Below are 19657 nucleotides of genomic sequence, written 5' to 3' on the forward strand. Positions count from 1 at the left end.
GACTTTTTTCTCTGGAGCGTAGGAGGCTGAAGGGTGACCTTATAGAGGTCTATAAAATAATGAGGGGCACAGATCAGCTAGATAGTATCTTTTCCCAAAGGTCGGGGAGTCTAAAACTAGAGGGCATAGGGTTAAGGGTGAGAGGGGAGAGATACAAAAGGGTCCAGAGGGGCAATTTTTTCACACAGAGGGTGGTGAGTGTCTGGAACGAGCTGCCAGAGGCAGTAGTAGAGGTGGGTACAGTTTTGTCTTTTAAAAAGCATTTAGATAGTTACATGGGTACGATGGGTATAGAGGGATATGGGCCAAATGCGGGCAATTGGAATTAGCTTAGGGGTTTTTTAAAAAAGGGCAGCATGGACAAGTTGGGCCGAAGGGCCTGTTTCCATGTTGTTACCCTCTGTGACTCGATGACGATTACAGATATTCATTAAGGGTTATACATTACTGTGGCTGTTTTGTTTTTGCTTGTAATTGATAAAAGTTCTTGCCCGTTTTCCTACTGTACATGTTAACTATATATTCTTCAATAAACGTTGCTTGGTAAAAGCTCCCTAGTGGGTCACTTGAATCATACCTGAGGTGGAACATCTCATGCTCACCCGAGCCAAATTCAAGAGGCAAAACTTATGACCCAGGTGGGCTCCATAAAACACTTTGGAGTTTCCTACCTGAACCATAACACAACGTACTGGATGCTCGAAGACACAGGGTGGAGGGACGGGTACAGACCGAGTGTGCACGGGTTGTGAGGTGGCGCGGTTCATGACCCAGCATGCTTTGCTCCCTCCGTGCTTTCGAGATAAAAGGGGGGTGAGATTGGACAAGTTGTGGGAAAGAAGGTGCCATCACTTACCCTTTCCAGTGTGATTTCTTCATATTCAATCTCTCCATCAGTGCCATTGATCTGTCACAGAGAAGGAGAGACGGTCACACTCCCAACTCAACAACTCGTGCAGTGAGGAAGGGGCTTCTGACAATTTAACATGACTTTCAGCCGAGCCTGGCATTCCGCAATATTCTACCACACTCACCCTGATGAAGGGGCAGCGCTCCGAAAGCTCGTGCTGTCAAATAAACCTGTTGGACTTTAACCCTGGTGTTGGGAGACTTCTTACTGAGCCGACAACACTGAGAGACTACGAGGCAACTTTTCCATCGCGGTGGCACAGTGGGTTAGCGCTGCTGCCTCACAGCGCCAGGGTCCCGGGTTCAATCCCAGCGGCACGGTGGCACAGTGGGTTAACACTGCTGCCTCACAGCGCCAGGGACCCGGGTTCAATCCCAGCAGCACGGTGGCACAGTGGGTTAACACTGCTGCCTCACAGCGCCAGGGACCCGGGTTCAATCCCAGCAGCACGGTGGCACAGTGGGTTAGCGCTGCTGCCTCACAGCGCCAGGGACCCGGGTTCGATTCCCGGCCTCGGGTCACTGTCTGTGCAGAGTCTGCGCGTTCTCCCCGTGTCTGCGTGGGTTTCCTCCGGGTGCTCCGGTTTCCACCCACAGTCTGAAAGACGTGCGGGTTAGGGTGGATTGGCCGTGCTAAATTCTCCCTCAGTGTTACCCGAGCAGGCACCGGAGTGTGACGACTGGGGGATTCTCACAGTAACTTCATTGCAGTGTTAATGTCAGCCCACTTGTGACACTGATAAATAAACTTTAATATACCCTCAGCACAACATCCTGGAAGTGGTTACAGAGATAGGGGGGGGTGTAGGGGCTGGAGGAGGTTACAGAGATAGGGGGGGTGTAGGGGCTGGAGGAGGTTACAGAGATAGGGAGGGGGTGTAGGGGCTGGAGGAGGTTACAGAGATAGGGAGGGGTGTTGGGGCTGGAGGAGGTTACAGAGATAGGGAGAGGGTGTAGGGGCTGGAGGAGGTTACAGAGATAGGGAGGGGGTGTAGGGGCTGGAGGAGGTTACAGAGATAGGGAGGGGTGTTGGGGCTGGAGGAGATTACAGAGATGAGGAGGAGGGGTGTAGGGGCTGGAGGAGGTTACAGAGATAGGGAGGGGGTGTAGGGGCTGGAGGAGGTTACAGAGATAGGGAGGGGGTGCAGGGGCTGGAAGAGGTTAGAGAGATAGGGAGAGGGTGTAGGGGCTGGAGGTGGTTACAGCGATAGGGAGGGGTGTAGGGGCTGGAGGAGGTTACAGAGATAGGGAGGGGGGTAGGGGCTGGAGGAGGTTACAGAGATAGGGAGGGGGTGTAGAGGCTGGAGGAGGTTAGAGAGAAAAGGGAGAGGGTGTAGGGGCTGGAGGAGGTTACGGAGATAGGGAGGAGTTGTAGGGGCTGGAAGAGGTTACAGAGATAGGGAGGGGGTGTAGGGGGCTGGAGGAGGTTACTGAGATAGGGAGGGGGTGTAGGGGCTGGAGGAGGTTACAGAGATAGGGAAGGGATGTAGAGGCTGGAGGAGGTTAGAGAGATAGGGAGAGGGTGTAGGGGCTGGAGGAGATTACAGAGATGAGGAGGAGGGGTGTAGGGGCTGGAGGAGGTTACAGAGATAGGGAGAGGGTGTAGGGGCTGGAGGAGGTTACAGCGATAGGGAGGGGTGGAGGGGCTGGAGGAGGTTACAGAGATAGGGAGGGGGGTAGGGGCTGGAGGAGGTTACAAAGATAGGGAGGGGGTGTAGGGGCTGGAGGAGATTACAGAGATAGGGAGGGGGTGTAGGGGCTGGAGGAGGTTACAGAGATAGGGAGGGGGTGTAGGGGCTGGAGGAGGTTACAGAGATAGGGAGAGGGTGTAGGGGCTGGAGGAGGTTACAGAGATAGGGAGGGGGTGTAGGGGCTGGAGGAGGTTACAGAGATAGGGAGGGGGTGTAGAGGCTGGGGGACGTTACAGAAATAGGGAGGGGGTGTCGGGGGCTGGAGGAGGTTACAGAGAGAGGGAGGGGGTGTAGGGGCTGGAGGAGGTTACAGAGATAGGGAGGGGGTGGAGGAGGTTACAGAGATAGGGAGGGGGTGTGGAGGCGAGAGGAGGTTACAGAGATAGGGAGGGGTGTAGGGGCTGGAGGAGGTTACAGAGATAGGGAGGGGGTATAGGGGGCTGGAGGAGGTTACAGAGATAGGGAGGAGTGAGATGTTGGAGGGCTTTGGAAACAAGGATGAGAATATTAAAATCGTGGTGTTGCTGAAGTAGGTTGTGCGTGAGCAGATCACCCATCGCCCATCACCCATCGCCCATCGCCCATCACCCATCACCCATCGCCCATCACCCATCGCCCATCGCCCATCACCCATCGCCCATCACCCATCACCCATCACCCATCACCCATCGCCCATCACCCATCACCCATCGCCCATCACCCATCGCCCATCACCCATCGCCTCAACGGAGTTGAAGGTTTATTCTGTGTGTTCGGTCTGTGGATTATATGTAATCGAAGGCACAGAGATCTTAACATCGCCCATCTCTGAATATCCATCCACATCTGTGAACCTTCCCATGCAGTCTGTAACACGGGTGAACCTGACGTGTTTCTGAGCTGAGACATGATTCATATTCCAACACGTGTGTCTTAGAACAGGTAAACGCTCAGGGAGCCGACGCAAAACACGTAGGCACTGGTGGGAGAGAGACTTACGTAAGGTGGAGCATCGAGAGTGTCTGTGTTCACGATCACCGGGGGTGAGTTCGCCTGCGGAGCAGAAAGTGGAGGTCACGTCAGATATTAATCACTGGGCCAAGCCACGAGTATCGGACCTGTGCTGGTCACACATCACAACATCCGACTGGATGGTAACCATGAGAGTGAGAGTTCAGAGGTGGGCGTACGAGGATTCTGGGTCTGTACTCGATGGAGTTCAGAAGGATGAAGAGGGGGGATCTGATTGAAACTTACAGAATACTGTCAGGCCTGGATAGAGTGGACGTGGAGAAGATGTTTCCACTGACAAAGAAAATTCCAGGACAGGAACAGGCCCTTCGGCCCCTCCAAGCCTGCACCGACCATGCTGCCCCCGACTGAACTAAAACCCCCTACCCTTCCGGGAACCATATCCCTCTATTCCCATCCTATTCATGGATTTGTCAAGACGCCCCTTAAAACCCACGACCGTATCCACTTCCACTCCCTCCCCCGGCAACGAGTTCCAGGCACCCACCACCCCCTGTGTAAAAAATCTGCCTCGTACATCTCCTTTAAACCTTGCCCCTCGCACCTTAAACCTGTGCCCCCGAGTAATTGACTCTTCCACCCTGGGAAAAAGCTTCTGACTATCCACTCTGTCCATGCCTCTCATAATCTTGTAGACTTCTATCAGGTCGCCCCTCAACCTCCGTCGTTCCAGTGATAACAAACCAAGTTTCCCCAACCTCTCCCCATATCTAATGCCCTCCATTGGAGAGACCGGGATCCGAGGGCACAGCCTCAGAGTGAAGGGGTCACGGGTTCAACACAGATGTCAGGGGGACGTATTTTACACGGAGGATGGTGGGAGCCTGGAATGCGCTGCCAAGCAAGGTGATTGAGGCGGACACGCTGGGATCGTTTAAGACTTATCTAGATAACCACATGAACAGAGTGGGAATAGAGGGATACAAAAGAATGGTCTAGTTGGGCACATGAGCGGCGCAGGCTTGGAGGGCCGAAGGGCCTGTTCCTGTGCTGTATTGTTCTTTGTTCTTTGAAGGGACGACTCTTTCGAACCGAGATGAGGAGGAATTTCTTCAGCCAGAGGGTGGTGAATCTGTGGAACTCTTTGCCGCAGAAGGCTGTGGAGGCCGGGTCATTGAGTGTCTTTAAGACAGAGATAGATAGGTTCTTGATGGGTAAGGGGATCAAAGGGTGGCACAGCGGGTTAGCACTGCTACCTCACAGCGCCAGGGACCCGGGTTCGATTCCCGGCTTGGGTCACCGTCTGTGCGAAGTCTGCACATTCTCCCCGTGTCTGCGTGGGTTTCCTCCGGGTGCTCCGGTTTCCTCCCACAGTCAGAAAGACGTGCTGGTTAGAGTGCATTGGCCGTGCTAAATTCTCCCTCAGGGTTATGGTGAGCGGGCGGGTAAGTGGAGCTGAGTCCACAAAAAGATCAGCCATGATCTTATTGAATGGCGGAGCAGGCTCGAGGGGCCAGATGGCCTACTCCTGCTCCTAGTTCTTATGTTCTGCACTGCAGGGATTCTATGATGAGTTGAATCAACCCTGTACTGGCCAGACTCAGTGTAACCCGAACAGGCGCCGGAGTGTGGCGACTAAGAGATTTTTCACAGTAACTTCATTGCACTGTTAATGTAAGCCTCACTTGCGACACTAATAAATAAACTTTAACTTCGAATGGGGATGAGAGACATATCAGCCATGATTGAATATGGCGGGGCAGACTCGATGGGCCTATATCTGGGTCTTATGGACAGTACCTGACATCTCGGCGATCGCTCCTGAAGGGATAGCAATGCCCTGGCAAAGTACGGCACGGGAGCGGGAGGGGATTGAGGGCAAAACTGGGGAAAACAGCAACTTGACATCTGTTGTCTTGCCGAGTCTTTCAGCGTTGAAGGCACAGGGGGACTGAACGGCACGGAAACCAGCCAATCAGGAACACCACTCATAGTGAAGGCGGAGTCCACACAATCCTACTCAGCAAGTCTCCAAAAATCCAGGGATGTTTGTCAGAGGAGAGAGTTTTATTTTCTTCTTCTTATGATCAGCGCACATGTTAAATACTGAGTCTGGCCAGTACAGGGTTGATTCAACTCATCATAGAATCCCTGCAGTGCAGAACATAAGAACTAGGAGCAGGAGTAGGCCATCTGGCCCCTCGAGCCTGCTCCGCCATTCAATAAGATCATGGCTGATCTTTCCGTGGACTCAGCTCCACTTACCCGCCTGCTCACCATAACCCTTAATTCCCTTACTGTTCAAAAATCTATCTATCCTTGCCTTAAAAACATTCAATGAGGTAGCCTCACTGGACAGGGAATTCCACAGATTCACAACCCTTTGTGTGAAGAAGTTCCTCCTCAACTCAGTCCTAAATCTGCTTCCCCTTATTTTGAGGCCATGCCCCCTAGTTCTAGTTTCACCCGCCGGTGGAAACAACCTCCCTGCTTCTATCTTATCGATTCCCTTCATAATCTTATATGTTTCTGTAAGCTCTCCCCTCATTCTTCTGAATTCCAATGAGTATAGCCCCAGTCTACCCAGTCTCTCCTCATAAGCCAACCCTCTCAACTCCGGAATCAACCGAGTGAATCTCCTCTGCACCCCCTCCAGTGCCAGTATATCCTTTCTCAAGTAAGGAGACCAAAACTGTACACAGTACTCCAGGTGTGGCCTCACCAGCACCTTACACAGCTGCGACATAACCTCGCTGTTTTTAAACTCCATCCCTCCAGCAATGAAGGACAAAATTCCATTTGCCTTCTTAATTACCTGCTGCACCTGCAAACCAACTCCTTGAGATTCCTGCACAAGGACACCCAGGTCCCTCTGCACAGCAGCATGCTGTAACTTTTTACCATTTAAATAATAGTCCGTTTTGCTGTTATTCCGACCAAAATGGATGATCTCACATTTACCAACATTGTGCTCCATCTGCCAGACCCTCGCCCACTCACTTAGACTGTCTGTATCTATACCGGAGGCCATTCAGCCCATATTCCCTAACTCCTTTCAATACTGCTGCTCTCCTGGTTTTACTGGGATGTGGGCATTGTTGGAAAGACCCACCACTAATTGCCCTTTGAACTGAGTGTCTCGCTCGGCCATTTCAGAGGGGCAGTTAAAGTCAACCACATTGGCTGTGGGGACTGGAGTCACATGTAGGGACTGGAGTCACATGTAGGGACTGGAGTCACATGTAGGGACTGGAGTCACATGTAGGCCATATTTCTTTCCCCAAAGGGACCAGATGTGCTTTTACGACCAACTGATGGGGTGGCACAGTGGGTTAGCACTGCTGCCTCACAGCACCAGGGTCCTGGGTTCGATTCCCAGCTCGGGTCACTGTCTGTGTGGAGTCTGCACCTTCTCCCCATGTCTGCGTGGGTTTCCTCCGGGTGCTCCGGTTTCCTCCCACAGGCCAAAGATGTGTAGGTTAGGGGGATTGGCCATGCTAAATTGCCCCTCAGTGTCCAAAGATGTGTAGGTTAGGTGGATTGGCCGTGCTAAAATTGCCCCTCAGTGTCCAAAGATGTGCAGGTTAGGTGGATTGGCCATGCTAAAATTGCCCCTTAGTGTCCAAAGATGTGTAGGTTAGGTGGATTGGCCATGTTAAATTGCCCCTTAGTGTCCAAAGATGTGCAGGTTAGGTGGATTGGCCATGTTAAATTGCCCCTCAGTGTCCAAAGATGTGTAGGTTAGGTGGATTGGCCATGCTAAATTGCCCCTTAGTGTCCAAAGATGTGTAGGTTAGGTGGATTGGCCATGCTAAATTGCCCCTTAGTGTCCAAAGATGTGTAGGTTAGGTGGATTGGCCATGCTAAATTGCCCCTTAGTGTCCAAAGATGTGCAGGTTAGGTGGATTGGCCATGCTAAATTGCCCCTTAGTGTCCAAAGATGTGTAGGTTAGGGGGATTGGCCATGCTAAATTGACCCTAGTGTCGGGAAGTTAGCAGGGTAAATATGGGGTTACGGGGATAGGGCCTGGGTGAGTTGTGGTCGGTATACGCTCAATGGGCCGAATGGCCTCCTTCTGCATTGTAGGGATTCTATTCTATGATGGTCATCACGGTCACAGAGATTTAGCTTCCAATTTCGGATTTTATTCACTTAAATTCCACCAGCTGCCATGGTGGGATTCGAACCCGCGACCATTAGCCTGGGCCTCTGGGTCACTAGTCCAGTGACTTTACCACCACAACACCGACCAATGGTCTTGTAATGAAGCATCATTGAACCCGTTGTACCTGCAGAGGACCTAATTGTCACCATCCATCTCCCAAGGTCAACCATGGATTTTGACCAAAGACGTGGGCAGAATTCTCCGGCCGCACTCGTCCTAAGATCAGAAAACCCCACCTGAGATCAACGGACCTTTGCATGGTCACTGTCCATGGAAACTTCCGCCCGTACAATCTGACTGTCAGCCTGAAACTGACTCATCAAGGTGCAACAACACATGACCCAAGTTCTTTTGACCTTTGGAACGTTGCAATGTTACATTCCTGGACTCGCGGCATGTCAACACCACAGCAGGACTCCAGGCTGACAACAAATCCTGCCTCAAGTCTCAACCTCTCCTGGAAGCCTGGTTCCTTGGCCAGTAGAGTGGACCAAGTCTCTGCGCGGCAACCTCACTTTGGCTGCATCCTTGCCAACTTTGAAGAAATTCGGCAACTCCTGCTGTCAGTTCGCTGTTACCCAGTTGAACTTTAACCCCTCTGAGGAGGAAACCTCACTCGGTTGTGACATTCACTTGAATTAACATTCTAGAGCGGGATTTTCCAGCCGTGCTCACCTCAAGACCGGAAAACCCCATCCGAGGCCAAGGTCCGTGTACCACCCGCTATGATTCCCGTGGTGGACAAGACGGACAACCTGCGCCCCATCTTTGTTTCCTTGTTGTTCCAAGTTATTGCTAATTTTAAAAAAATTAATTATTGGGACATGGGCACCACTGGCTGGTCAGGATTTATTGCCCATCCCTCGTTGCCCTTGGAGGGCAGTTGAGAGTCAACCCCATTGGCTGTGGCTCTGGAGTCACGTGTAGGCCAGACCGGGTAAGGACGGCAGATTTCCTTCCCTAAAGGAACCAGATGGGTTTTTCCCACAATGGGTCATCAGTAGATTCTTAATTCCAGATATTTTTAATTGAATTCAAATTCCACCATCTGCCGTGGCGGGATTCGAACCCGGGGTCCCCCAGAAACATTAGCTGAGTTTCTGGATTAATAATTTCGCGATAATCCCACTGGCCCATAACCACCTCCCCATATTATGAAACTCTTTTCCTGTCTATCTCCTTCTTGCTTGCGTGCTTGTACAAGTGTGGTTGTGGCAAACATCTCACCAGGTTTGAAATTGTGAATCAAACAAAGCTTCTGATTTAACCGCAGAGAGGGTTTGTTGTGAGTCACTTTCAAATTGACGTTACAAAACAAGGGTTTTGGGAAAACGCCACAGATTATGTCAAGATTTAAAATACTTCGGCTGACAGACAGATGGTGGGAAAATAAAGGAGTTCAGTTTGCTTCCCTTCGCTCTCTGTCACAGCTATCATAGAATCATACAGTGTAGAAGACTCATCGAGTCTGTACCCACACATCAGGAACACCTGAACTCCCACCTAACCCCACTCGCCAGCACTTGGCCCGTAGCCCTGAATGTTACGATGCTCCAAGTGCTCATCCAGGTACTTGTTGAAGGACGTGAGGGATCCCGCCTCCACCACCCTCCCAGGCAGCGCATTCCAGACCCTCACCACCCTCTGGGTTAAAAAGATTTTCCTCACATCCCCCCTAAACCTCCCACCCCCTCACCTTGAACCTATATCCCCTGGTGACTGACCCTTCAACTCAGGGGAACAGCTGCTCCCGATCCACCCTGTCCGTGTTCCCTCATAATCTTGAACACCTCGATCAGGTCACCCCTCAGTCTTCTCTGCTCCAACGAAAACAACCCAAGCCTTACCCAACCTCTCTTCATAACTTAAATGTTCCATCCCAGGCAGCATCCTGGTGAATCTCCTCTGCACTCCCTCCAGTGCAATCACATCCTTCCTATAATGTGGTGACCAGAACTGCACACAGTGCTCCAGCTGTGGCCTCACCAAAGTTCTGGTCAACTCCAGCCTGACCCATAAGATATAGGAGCAGAATTAGGCCACTCGGCCCATCGAGTCTGTTCCGCCATTCAATCATGGCTGATATTTTTCTCATCCCCATTCTCCTGCCTTTTCCCCGTAACCCCTGATCCCCTTATTAATCAAGAACCTATCTATCTCTGTCTCAAAGACACTCAATGACCCGGCCTCCACAGCCTTCTGCGGCAAAGAGTTCCACAGATTCACCACTCTCTGGCTGAAGAAATTCCTCCTCAATCACTCTGACAAGGGCCCTAGTCGAGAGCTTCAAGTATCTAGGAGTCCAGATCACCAACAACCTGTCCTGGTCCCCCCCATGCCGACACTATAGTTAAGAAAGCCCCACCAACGCCTCTACTTTCACAGAAGATTAAAGAAATTTGGCATGTCAGCTACGACTCTCACCAACTTTTACAGATGCCCCATAGAAAGCATTCTTTCTGGTTGTATCACAGCTTGGTATGGGCTCCTGCTCTGCCCAAGACCGCAAGGAACTACAAAAGGTGGTGAATGTAGCCCAATCCATCACGCAAACCAGCCTCCCATCCATTGACTCTGTCTACACTTGCTGCTGCCTCGGGAAAAGCAGCCAGCATAATCAAGGACCCCACGCACCCCGGACATTCTCTCTTCCACCTTCATAGAATCCCTACAGTGCAGAAGGAGGCCATTCAGCCCATCAAGCCTGCACCGACAACAGTCCCACCCAGACCCTATCCCTGCAAAGCTCTGTATTTACCCCACTATTCCCCCTGACACTAAGGGACAATTTAGCATAGCCAATCAACCTAACCCGCACATCTTTGGACTGTGGGAGGAAACCGGAGCACCCGGAGGAAACCCACGCAGACACGGGGAGAACGTGCAAACTCCACACAGACAGTGACCCGAGGGTGGGAATCGAACCTGGGTCCCTGGCGCTGTGAGGCAGCAGTGCTAACCACTGTGCCACCGTGCCGCCCCCGTTGGGAAAAAGATAGAAAAGTCTGAGGTCACGCACCAACCGACTCAAGAACAGCTTCTTCCCTGCTGCTGTCAGACTTTTGAATGGACCTACCTCGCACTAAGTTGATCTTTCTCTACACCCTAGCTATGACTGTAACACTACATTCTGCACCCTCTCCTTTCCTTCTCTATGAACGGTATGCTTTGTCTGTATAGCACGCAAGAAACAATACTTTTCACTGTATCCCAGATCATGTGACAACAATAAATCAAATCTATGTACTTTATGAACGGTATGCTTTCTCTGTATAGCGCGCAAGAAACAATACTTTTCACTGTGTCCCAGTACATGTGACAATAATAAATCAAATCTATGTCCGGGGTGTGTGAGGTCCTTGATTATGCTGGCTGCTTTTCCCCGAGGCAGCGGGAAGTGTAGACAGAGTCAATGGATGGGAGGCTGCTTTGCGTGATGGATTGGGCTACATTCACCACCTTTTGTAGTTCCTTGCGGTCTTGGGCAGAGCAGGAGCCCCAGACCAAGCTGTGATACACCCAGAAAGGATGCTTTCTATGGGGCATCTGTAAAAGTTGGTGAGAGTCGTAGCTGACATGCCAAATTTCCTTAGCCTCCTGAGAAAGTAGAGGTGTTGGTGGGGCTTTCTTAACTATAGTGTCGGCATGGGAGACCAGGACAGGTTGTTGGTGATCTGGACACCTAAATACTTAAAGCTCTCGACCAGAGCCCTTGTCTGAGTGACTGAGGAGAAATTTCTTCAGCCAGAGAGTGGTGAATCTGTGGAACTCTTTGCCGCAGAAGGCTATGGAGGCCGGGTCATTGAGTGTCTTTGAGACAGAGATAGATAGGTTCTTGATTAATAAGGGGATCAGGGGTTATGGGGAAAAGGCAGGAGAATGGGGATGAGAGACAGATCAGCCATGATTGAATGGGGGAGCAGACTCGATGGGCTGAATGGCCTAATTCTGCTCCTGTGTCTTATGGGTCAGGCTGGAGTTGTCCAGAACTTTGGTGAGGCCACAGCTGGAGTACTGTGTGCAGTTTTGGTATGCTTTGTCTGTACAGGGCGCAAGAAACAATACTTTTCACTGTATCCCAATACATGTGACAATAATAAATCAAATCTATGTACTCTATGAACGGTATGCTTTGTCTGTATAGGGCGCAAGAAACAATACTTTTCACTGTATCCCAATACATGTGACAATAATAAATCAAACCTATGTACTCTATGAACGGTATGCTTTGTCTGTATAGGGCGCAAGAAACAATACTTTTCACTGTATCCCAGTACATGTGACAATAATAAATCAAATCTATGTACTCTATGAACGGTATGCTGTCTGTATCATGCTCAAGAAACAATACTTTTCACTGTGTCCCAATACATGTGACAACGGATGGTGATGGGTAGCACGAGGGGACATAGCTTTAAATTGAGGGGTGAGAGATATAGGACAGATGTTAGAGGTAGGTTCTTTACTCAGAGAGTAGTAAGGCCGTGGAATGCCCTGCCTGCAGCAGTGGTGGACTCGTAAACGTTGAGAGCATTCAAATGGTTATTGGATAAACATATGGATGATATTGGAATAGTGTAGATTAGAGGGGCTTTAGATTGGTTCCACTGGTCAGCGCAACATCGAGGGCCAAAGGGCCTGTACTGCGCTGTAATGTTCTACGTTCTATGTTTTAATAATAAATCAAATCTATGTACTCTATGAATGGTATGCTTTGTCTGTATGGTACGCAAGAAACAATACTTTTCACTGTGTCCCAGTACGTGTGACAATAACAAATCAGATCAAAATTCCGTTCCTGAACTCATTTGCGCCCTTCTCGATTAGAATCTTTCGCAGGAGTGTGATGTGGCGAAGTATAACTCAGATATCAGAGGGACGTTTTTTACACAGAGGGTGGTGGGGGCCTGGAATGCGCTGCCAAGTAGGGTGGTGGAGGCAGACATGCTGACATCGTTTAAGACTTACCTGGGTAGTCACATGAGCAGCCTGGGAATGGAGGGATACAAACGGTTGGTCTAGTTGGACCAAGGAGCGGCACAGGCTTGGAGGGCCGAAGGGCCTTGTTTCCTGTGCCGTACTGTTCTTTGGGGACGAGGATTGAACTCACGGCGGGGACCCGCTGACGGCTTGACGCAGCGGGACAGCTCTCAAGACATGATTTAAATTAAAACGAGATGTCTGTGACGGGGCGAATCTCTTTTCTTCGTGGCTTGCTATTCGTCAACGCTTGGCAATTTTCCCCGAAACCGGTTTCTTGCGTGGGCCAAAGATCCAATTTTCTCACAAGTGCCTTGCAAAGAGGGACTGGCTCCTTTAAGATGGAAATAAATTGTCTGCGCATCCCTTGTGTGTTTCTGCATCATCTTCTTCAAGTCTCTCTGTCAATTATTTAAGAAAGCCAGGGGAAACAAAAGTGTTCTCATTCCTCCAGCTGTGGCAGGGTGACTGTGATTGGGAGACTCAGCCGTGTAATATTCTTTACACTGTTATTATTCCGTTCCCACTTTTTAATCAAACACAATTTCAGCTGCGAGTGGAAATTATTACCTGTCAACGTTCAGTGCAGATGCTGCGAAAGTCATTGTTCTCCACTGCGCTCGGATGAGAAATCCCACCCACCCCCAACTCCCCACAAAGACGAGCCATGTTGGAGCATTGAACCTTTCCCAGGGTCTCAGAGGGTCCCTCCATCCGCTTCCTCACTCTCCCGGATCAGGGAGGGGGGGGCTTTCTGTAACCCCTTGGAAGCACATTCCTGGAACCAAGATGGTTCCTCTTGCGCCCTCTCACACTCCTGTGTCTGGAAAGGTCTCTCTAACTCCTCTGTCTCACACGCTCCTGTATCTGGGAGGTCTCTCTAACCCCTTCTCTCTCTATCACATACTCCAGTATCTGGGGAGGTCTCTCTAACCTTCTCTCTCGCTCACACACTCCTGTACCTGGGAGGTCTCTCTAACCCCTCTGTCTCACACACTCCTGTATCTGGGGAGGTCTATCTAACTCCCCCCCTGTCTCACACATTCCTGTATCTGGGGAGGTCTCTCTAACCTTCTCTCTCTCTCACACATTCCTGTATCTGGGGAGTTCTCTCTAACTCCCCCCCCGTCTCACACACTCCTGTATCTGGGGAGGTCTCTCTAACTCCCCCCCCGTCTCACACACTCCTGTATCTGGGGAGGTCTCTCTAACCTTCTCTCTCTCTCACACACTCATGTATCTGGGGAGGTCTCTCTAACCTCCTCTCTCTATCACACACTCCTGTATCTGGGGAGGTCTCTCTAACCCTCTCTCTTTCCCTCACACACTCCTGTATCTGGGGAGGTCTCTCTAACGCTCCCTCTCTCTCACACACTCCTGTATCTGGGGAGGTCTCTCTAACCCTCTCTCTCACACACACCCCTATATCTGGGGAGGTCTCTCGAACCCTCTCTCTCTCTCTCTCACACTCCAGTATCCGGGGAGCTCTCTCTAACCCCCCCTCTCTCTCACACAATCCAGTATCTGGGGAGGTCTCCCTAACCTTCTCTCTCTCTCACACACTCCTGTATCTGGGGAGGTCTCTCTAACCCCCTCTCTCTCACACACTCCAGCATCTGGGGAGATCTCTCTAACCCCCCCTCTCTCACACACACTCCAGTATCTGGGGAGGTCTCTCTAACCCACTCTCTCTCTCTCGCTCACTCTTGTATCTGGGGAGGTCTCTCTAACCTTCTCTCTCACACACTCCTGTATCTGGGGAGGTCTCTCTAATCTTCTCTCTCACACACTCCTGTATCTGGGGAGGTCTCTCTAACCCACTCTCTCTCTCTCACACTCCAGTATCTGGGAGGTCTCTCTAACCCACTCTCTCTCTCTCTCTCACTCCTGTACCTGGGGAGGTCTCTCTAACCTTCTCTCTCACACACTCCTGTGTCTGGGGAGGTCTCTCTAACCCACTCTCTCTCTCTCTCACTCCTGTATCTGGGGAGGTCTCTCTAACCTTCTCTCACACACACTCCAGTATCTGGGGAGTTCTCTCTAACCCCCTCTCTCTCTCACACACTCCAGTATCTGGGAGGTCTCTCTAACCCACTCTCTCTCTCTCTCTCACTCCTGTATCTGGGGAGGTCTCTCTAACCTTCTCTCTCACACACTCCTGTGTCTGAGGAGGTCTCTCTAACCCTCTCTCTCTCTCTCTCACTCCTGTATCTGGGGAGGTCTCTCTAACCTTCTCTCACACACACTCCAGTATCTGGGGAGTTCTCTCTAACCCCCTCTCTCTCTCACACACTCCAGTATCTGGGGAGGTCTCTCTAACCCACTCTCTCTCTCTCTCACTCCTGTATCTGGGGAGGTCTCTCTAACCTTCTCTCTCACACACTCCTGTATCTGGGGAGGTCTCTCTAACCTTCTCTCTCACACACTCCTGTATCTGGGGAGGTCTCTCTAACCCACTCTCTCTCTCTCTCACTCCTGTATCTGGGGAGGTCTCTCTAACCTTCTCTCACACACACTCCAGTATCTGGGGAGTTCTCTCTAACCCCCCCCGTCTCTCACACACTCCTGTATCCGGGGAGATCTCTCTAACCCCCCCCCGTCTCTCACACACTCCAGTATCTGGGGAGCTCTCTCTAACCCCCCCCTCTCTCTCACACACTCCTGTATCCGGGGAGCTCTCTCTAACCCCCCCTCTCTCTCACACACACCCCAGTATCCGGGGAGCTCTCTCTAACCCCCCCCCCCCCGTCTCACACACACCCCAGTATCTGGGGAGTTCTCTCTAACGCCCCCCGATCTCTGTCTCTCACACTCCTGTATCTGGGAAGGTCTCTCTAACCGCACCCCCTCGACCCTCTCACAGACTCCTGTATCTGGTGGGTGGTCTCTGAGGAAGTGCCGCACGGTCAGAGGTGGTCAGATTAGAACCAATCCGCTGGACTGATGCCATGGTCAGCGGGTTGAAGAGGATTCGGGGCTGGGTGTCTGCTCTGAAATGTCCTGAAGGTGATATTTACCCTCAACCAAAAGCGCCAAAAACAGACGATCCGGGGGACATTCTCACGCGTGGGATCTTACTGTGCACACATTGGCTGCTGCTTTTCCCACAAGCGCGACTAGGCTTTCAAAAGTATTCCATTGGTTGGAAAGCCTGTTGAGACGTAGCGAGAGTCAGGATTGAAATGTCCAAAGTCAATCTGATCCCTCCAAGGAGCAAGGTCCGTTTCTGCGTCAGGGGAGCTGGAGATGAATGATTGCCCGCAGAGAAAGTTGTGTCTGCTTCACTGCTCTGGACAATCTACTCAAAGTGACAGGCAGGGTAAGAGTCCTGTTTAACTGACTGAATATCGACAGGAACAGCTGCTAACTCGCTATGGTGGCACAGTGGGTTAACACTGCTGCCTCACAGCGCCAGGGACCCGGGTTCAATCCCAGTGGCACGGTGGCACAGGGGGTTAGCGCTGCTGCCTCACAGCGCCAGGGACCCGGGTTCAATCCCAGTGGCACGGTGGCACAGTGGGTTAGTGCTGCTGCCTCACAGCGCCAGGGACCCGGGTTCAATCCCAGTGGCACGGTGGCACAGTGGGTTAGCACTGCTGCCTCACAGCGCCAGGGACCCGGGTTCAATCCCAGCGGCACGGTGGCACAGTGGGTTAGTGCTGCTGCCTCACAGCGCCAGGGACCCGGGTTCAATCCCAGCGGCACGGTGGCACAGTGGGTTAGCACTGCTGCTTCACAGCGCCAGGGACCCGGGTTCGATTCCCGGCTCGGGTCACCGTCTGTGCGGAGTTTGCACGTTCTCCCCGTGTCTGCGTGGGTTTCCTCCGGGTGCTCCGGTTTCCTCCCACAGTCTGAAAGACGTGCTGGTTAGGGTGCATTGCCTGTGCTAAATTCTCCCTCCAGTGTTACCCGAACAGGAGCCGGAGTGTGGCGACTCGGGGATTTTCACAGTAACTTCAATGCAGTGTTAATGTCAGCCTTACTTGTGACCCTAATAAATAAAGTTTAAACTTTAATCAGAGCCAGGAGGAATCATAAAATCATCATAGAATCCCGACAGTCCAGAAGGAGACCATTCGGCCCATCGAGCCTGCACTGACCACAATCCCGCTCAGGTCCAATTCCCGTAACCCCACATATTTACTCTGTTAGTCCCCCTGACACTAAGGGGCAATTTAGCACGGCCCAATGCACCCTAACCAGTACGTCTTTCGGACTGTGGGAGGAAACCGGAGCACCCGGAGGAAGCCCACGCAGACACGGGGAGAACGTGCAGACTCCGCACAGACAGTGACCCAAGCCGGGAATCGAACCCGGGTCCCTGGTGCTGTGAGGCAGCAGCGCTAACCCACTCTGCCAACGTGCTGCTCTCCCACTGTCCCACCGTGCAGCTCCATCTAACAACACTCAAGAAGCTCGACACCATCCAGGACAAAGCAGCCCCGCTTGATTGGCCCCCCATCCACAAACACCCACTCCCTCCACCACCGACGCTCAGTAGCAGCGTGTGTCCCATCTACAAGATGCACTGCAGCGACTCACCAAGGCTCCTTAGACAGCACCTTCCAAACCCAGAACCTCGACCATCTAGAAGGACAAGGGCAGCAGATACCTGGGAACACCCACCACCTGGAGGTTCCCCTCCAAGCCACTCACCATCCCGACTTGGGAACATATCGGCTGTTCCTTCACTGTCTCTGGATCAAAATCCTGGAATTCCCTCCCTAACAGCACTGTGGGTGTACCTACACCACACGGGACTGCAGCGGCTTCAAAATGGCGGTTCACCCACCACAAAGCGGCGTCGTAGGTGGAGGCTGTGGATAAGAAGGCGTATGGAATACTGGCCTTCATCAATAGAGGAACTGAGTTTAGAAATCGGGAGATAATGCTGCAGCTGTATAGGACCCTGGTCAGACCCCACCTGGAGTACTGTGCCCAGTTCTGGTCGCCTCATTACAGAAAGGATGTGGAAGCCATAGAAAGGGTGCAGAGGAGATTTACAAGGATGTTGCCTGGATTAGGGGCGGCACAGTGGTTAGTACTGCTGCTTCACAGCTCCAGGGACCCGGGTTCGATTCCCGGCTCGGGTCACTGTCTGTGTGGAGTTTGCACATTCTCCTCGTGTCTGTGTGGGTTTCCTCCGAGTGCTCCGGTTTCCTCCCACAGTCCAAAGATGTGCGGGTTAGGTTGATTGGCCATGCTAAAATTGCCCCTTAGTGTCCTGGGATGCGTAGATTAGAGGGATTAGCGGGTAAAATATGTAGGGATATTGGGATAGGGCCTGGGTGGGATTGTGGTTGATAAATCTCCGGGCCCAGATGGGCTACATCCTAGAGTTCTAAAGGAGATAGCTGAAGAAATAGTGGAGGCGTTAGTTATGATCTTTCAAAAGTCACTGGAGTCAGGGAAAGTCCCAGAGGATTGGAAAATCGCTGTTGTAACCCCACTGTTCAAGAAGGGAACAAGAAAAAAGATGGAAAATTATAGGCCAATTAGCCTAACCTCAGTTGTTGGCAAAATTCTAGAATCCATCGTTAAGGATGAGATTTCTAAATTCTTGGAAGTGCAGGGTCGGATTAAGACAAGTCAGCATGGATTTAGTAAGGGGAGGTCGTGCCTGACAAACCTGTTAGAGTTCTTTGAAGAGATAACAAATAGGTTAGACCAAGGAGAGCCAATGGATGTTATCTATCTTGACTTCCAAAAGGCCTTTGACAAGGTGCCTCACGGGAGACTGCTGAGTAAAATAAGGGCCCATGGTATTCGAGGCAAGGTACTAACATGGATTGACGATTGGCTGTCAGACAGAAGGCAGAGAGTTGGGATAAAAGGTTCTTTCTCAGAATGGCAACCGGTGACAAGTGGTGTCCCGCAGGGTTCAGTGTTGGGGCCACAGCTGTTCTCTTTATATATTAACGATCTAGATGACGGGACTGGGGGCATTCTGGCCAAGTTTGCCGATGATACAAAGATAGGTGGAGGGGCAGGTAGTATTGAGGAGGTGGGGAGGCTGCAGAAAGATTTAGACAGTTTAGGAGAGTGGTCCAAGAAGTGGCTGATGAAATTCAACGTGGGCAAGTGCGAGGTCGTACACTTTGGAAAAAAGAATAGAGGCATGGACTATTTTCTAAACGGTGACAAAATTCATAATGCTAAAGTGCAAAGGGACTTGGGAGTCCTAGTCCAGGATTCTCTAAAGGTAAACTTGCAGGTTGAGTCCGTAATTAAGAAAGCAAATGTAATGTTGTCATTTATCTCAAGAGGCTTGGAATACAAAAGCAGGGATGTACTTCTGAGGCTTTATAAAGCACTGGTTAGGCCCCATTTGGAGTACTGTGAGCAATTTTGGGCCCCACACCTCAGGAAGGACATACTGGCACTGGAGCGGGTCCAGCGGAGATTCACACGGATGATCCCAGGAATGGTAGGCCTGACATACGATGAACGTCTGAGGATCGTGGGATTATATTCATTGGAGTTTAGGAGGTTGAGGGGAGATCTGATAGAAACTTACAAGATAATGAACGGCTTAGATAGGATGGACGTAGGGAAGTTGTTTCCATTAACAGGGGAGACTAGGACGCGGGGGCACAGCCTTAGAATAAAAGGGAGTCACTTTAGAACAGAGATGAGGAGAAATTTCTTCAGCCAGAGAGTGGTGGGTCTGTGGAATTCATTGCCACAGAGGGCTGTGGAGGCCGAGACGTTGAGCGTCTTCAAGACAGAAATTGATAAATTCTTGATTTCTCGAGGAATTAAGGGCTATGGGGAGAGAGCGGATAAATGGAGTTGAAATCAACCATGATTGAATGGTGGAGTGGACTCGATGGGCCGAATGGCCTTACTTCCGCTCCTATGTCTTATGGTCTTATGGTCTTATGGTGGTCGGTGCAGAATCGATGGGTCGAATGGCCTCTTTCTGTACTGTAGGGTTTCTAGGATTAGGTGGCATGCCTT

General features: G+C 51.2%; 1 protein-coding gene across 1 annotated transcript in view; it reads right to left on the minus strand.

The window, feature by feature from the left end:
* Nucleotides 1–19657, minus strand: part of LOC144481725 (disks large homolog 4-like) — a 142846-nt gene that overhangs the window by 43418 nt on the left and 79771 nt on the right. Inside the window, 2 exon segments of the mRNA XM_078200873.1 lie at nucleotides 857–907; nucleotides 3579–3632. Coding sequence (XP_078056999.1) covers nucleotides 857–907; nucleotides 3579–3632 — 105 coding nt within the window.

Source organism: Mustelus asterias, chromosome 31 (genome assembly GCF_964213995.1).
Source record: "Mustelus asterias chromosome 31, sMusAst1.hap1.1, whole genome shotgun sequence".
Lineage (NCBI taxonomy): Eukaryota > Metazoa > Chordata > Chondrichthyes > Carcharhiniformes > Triakidae > Mustelus > Mustelus asterias.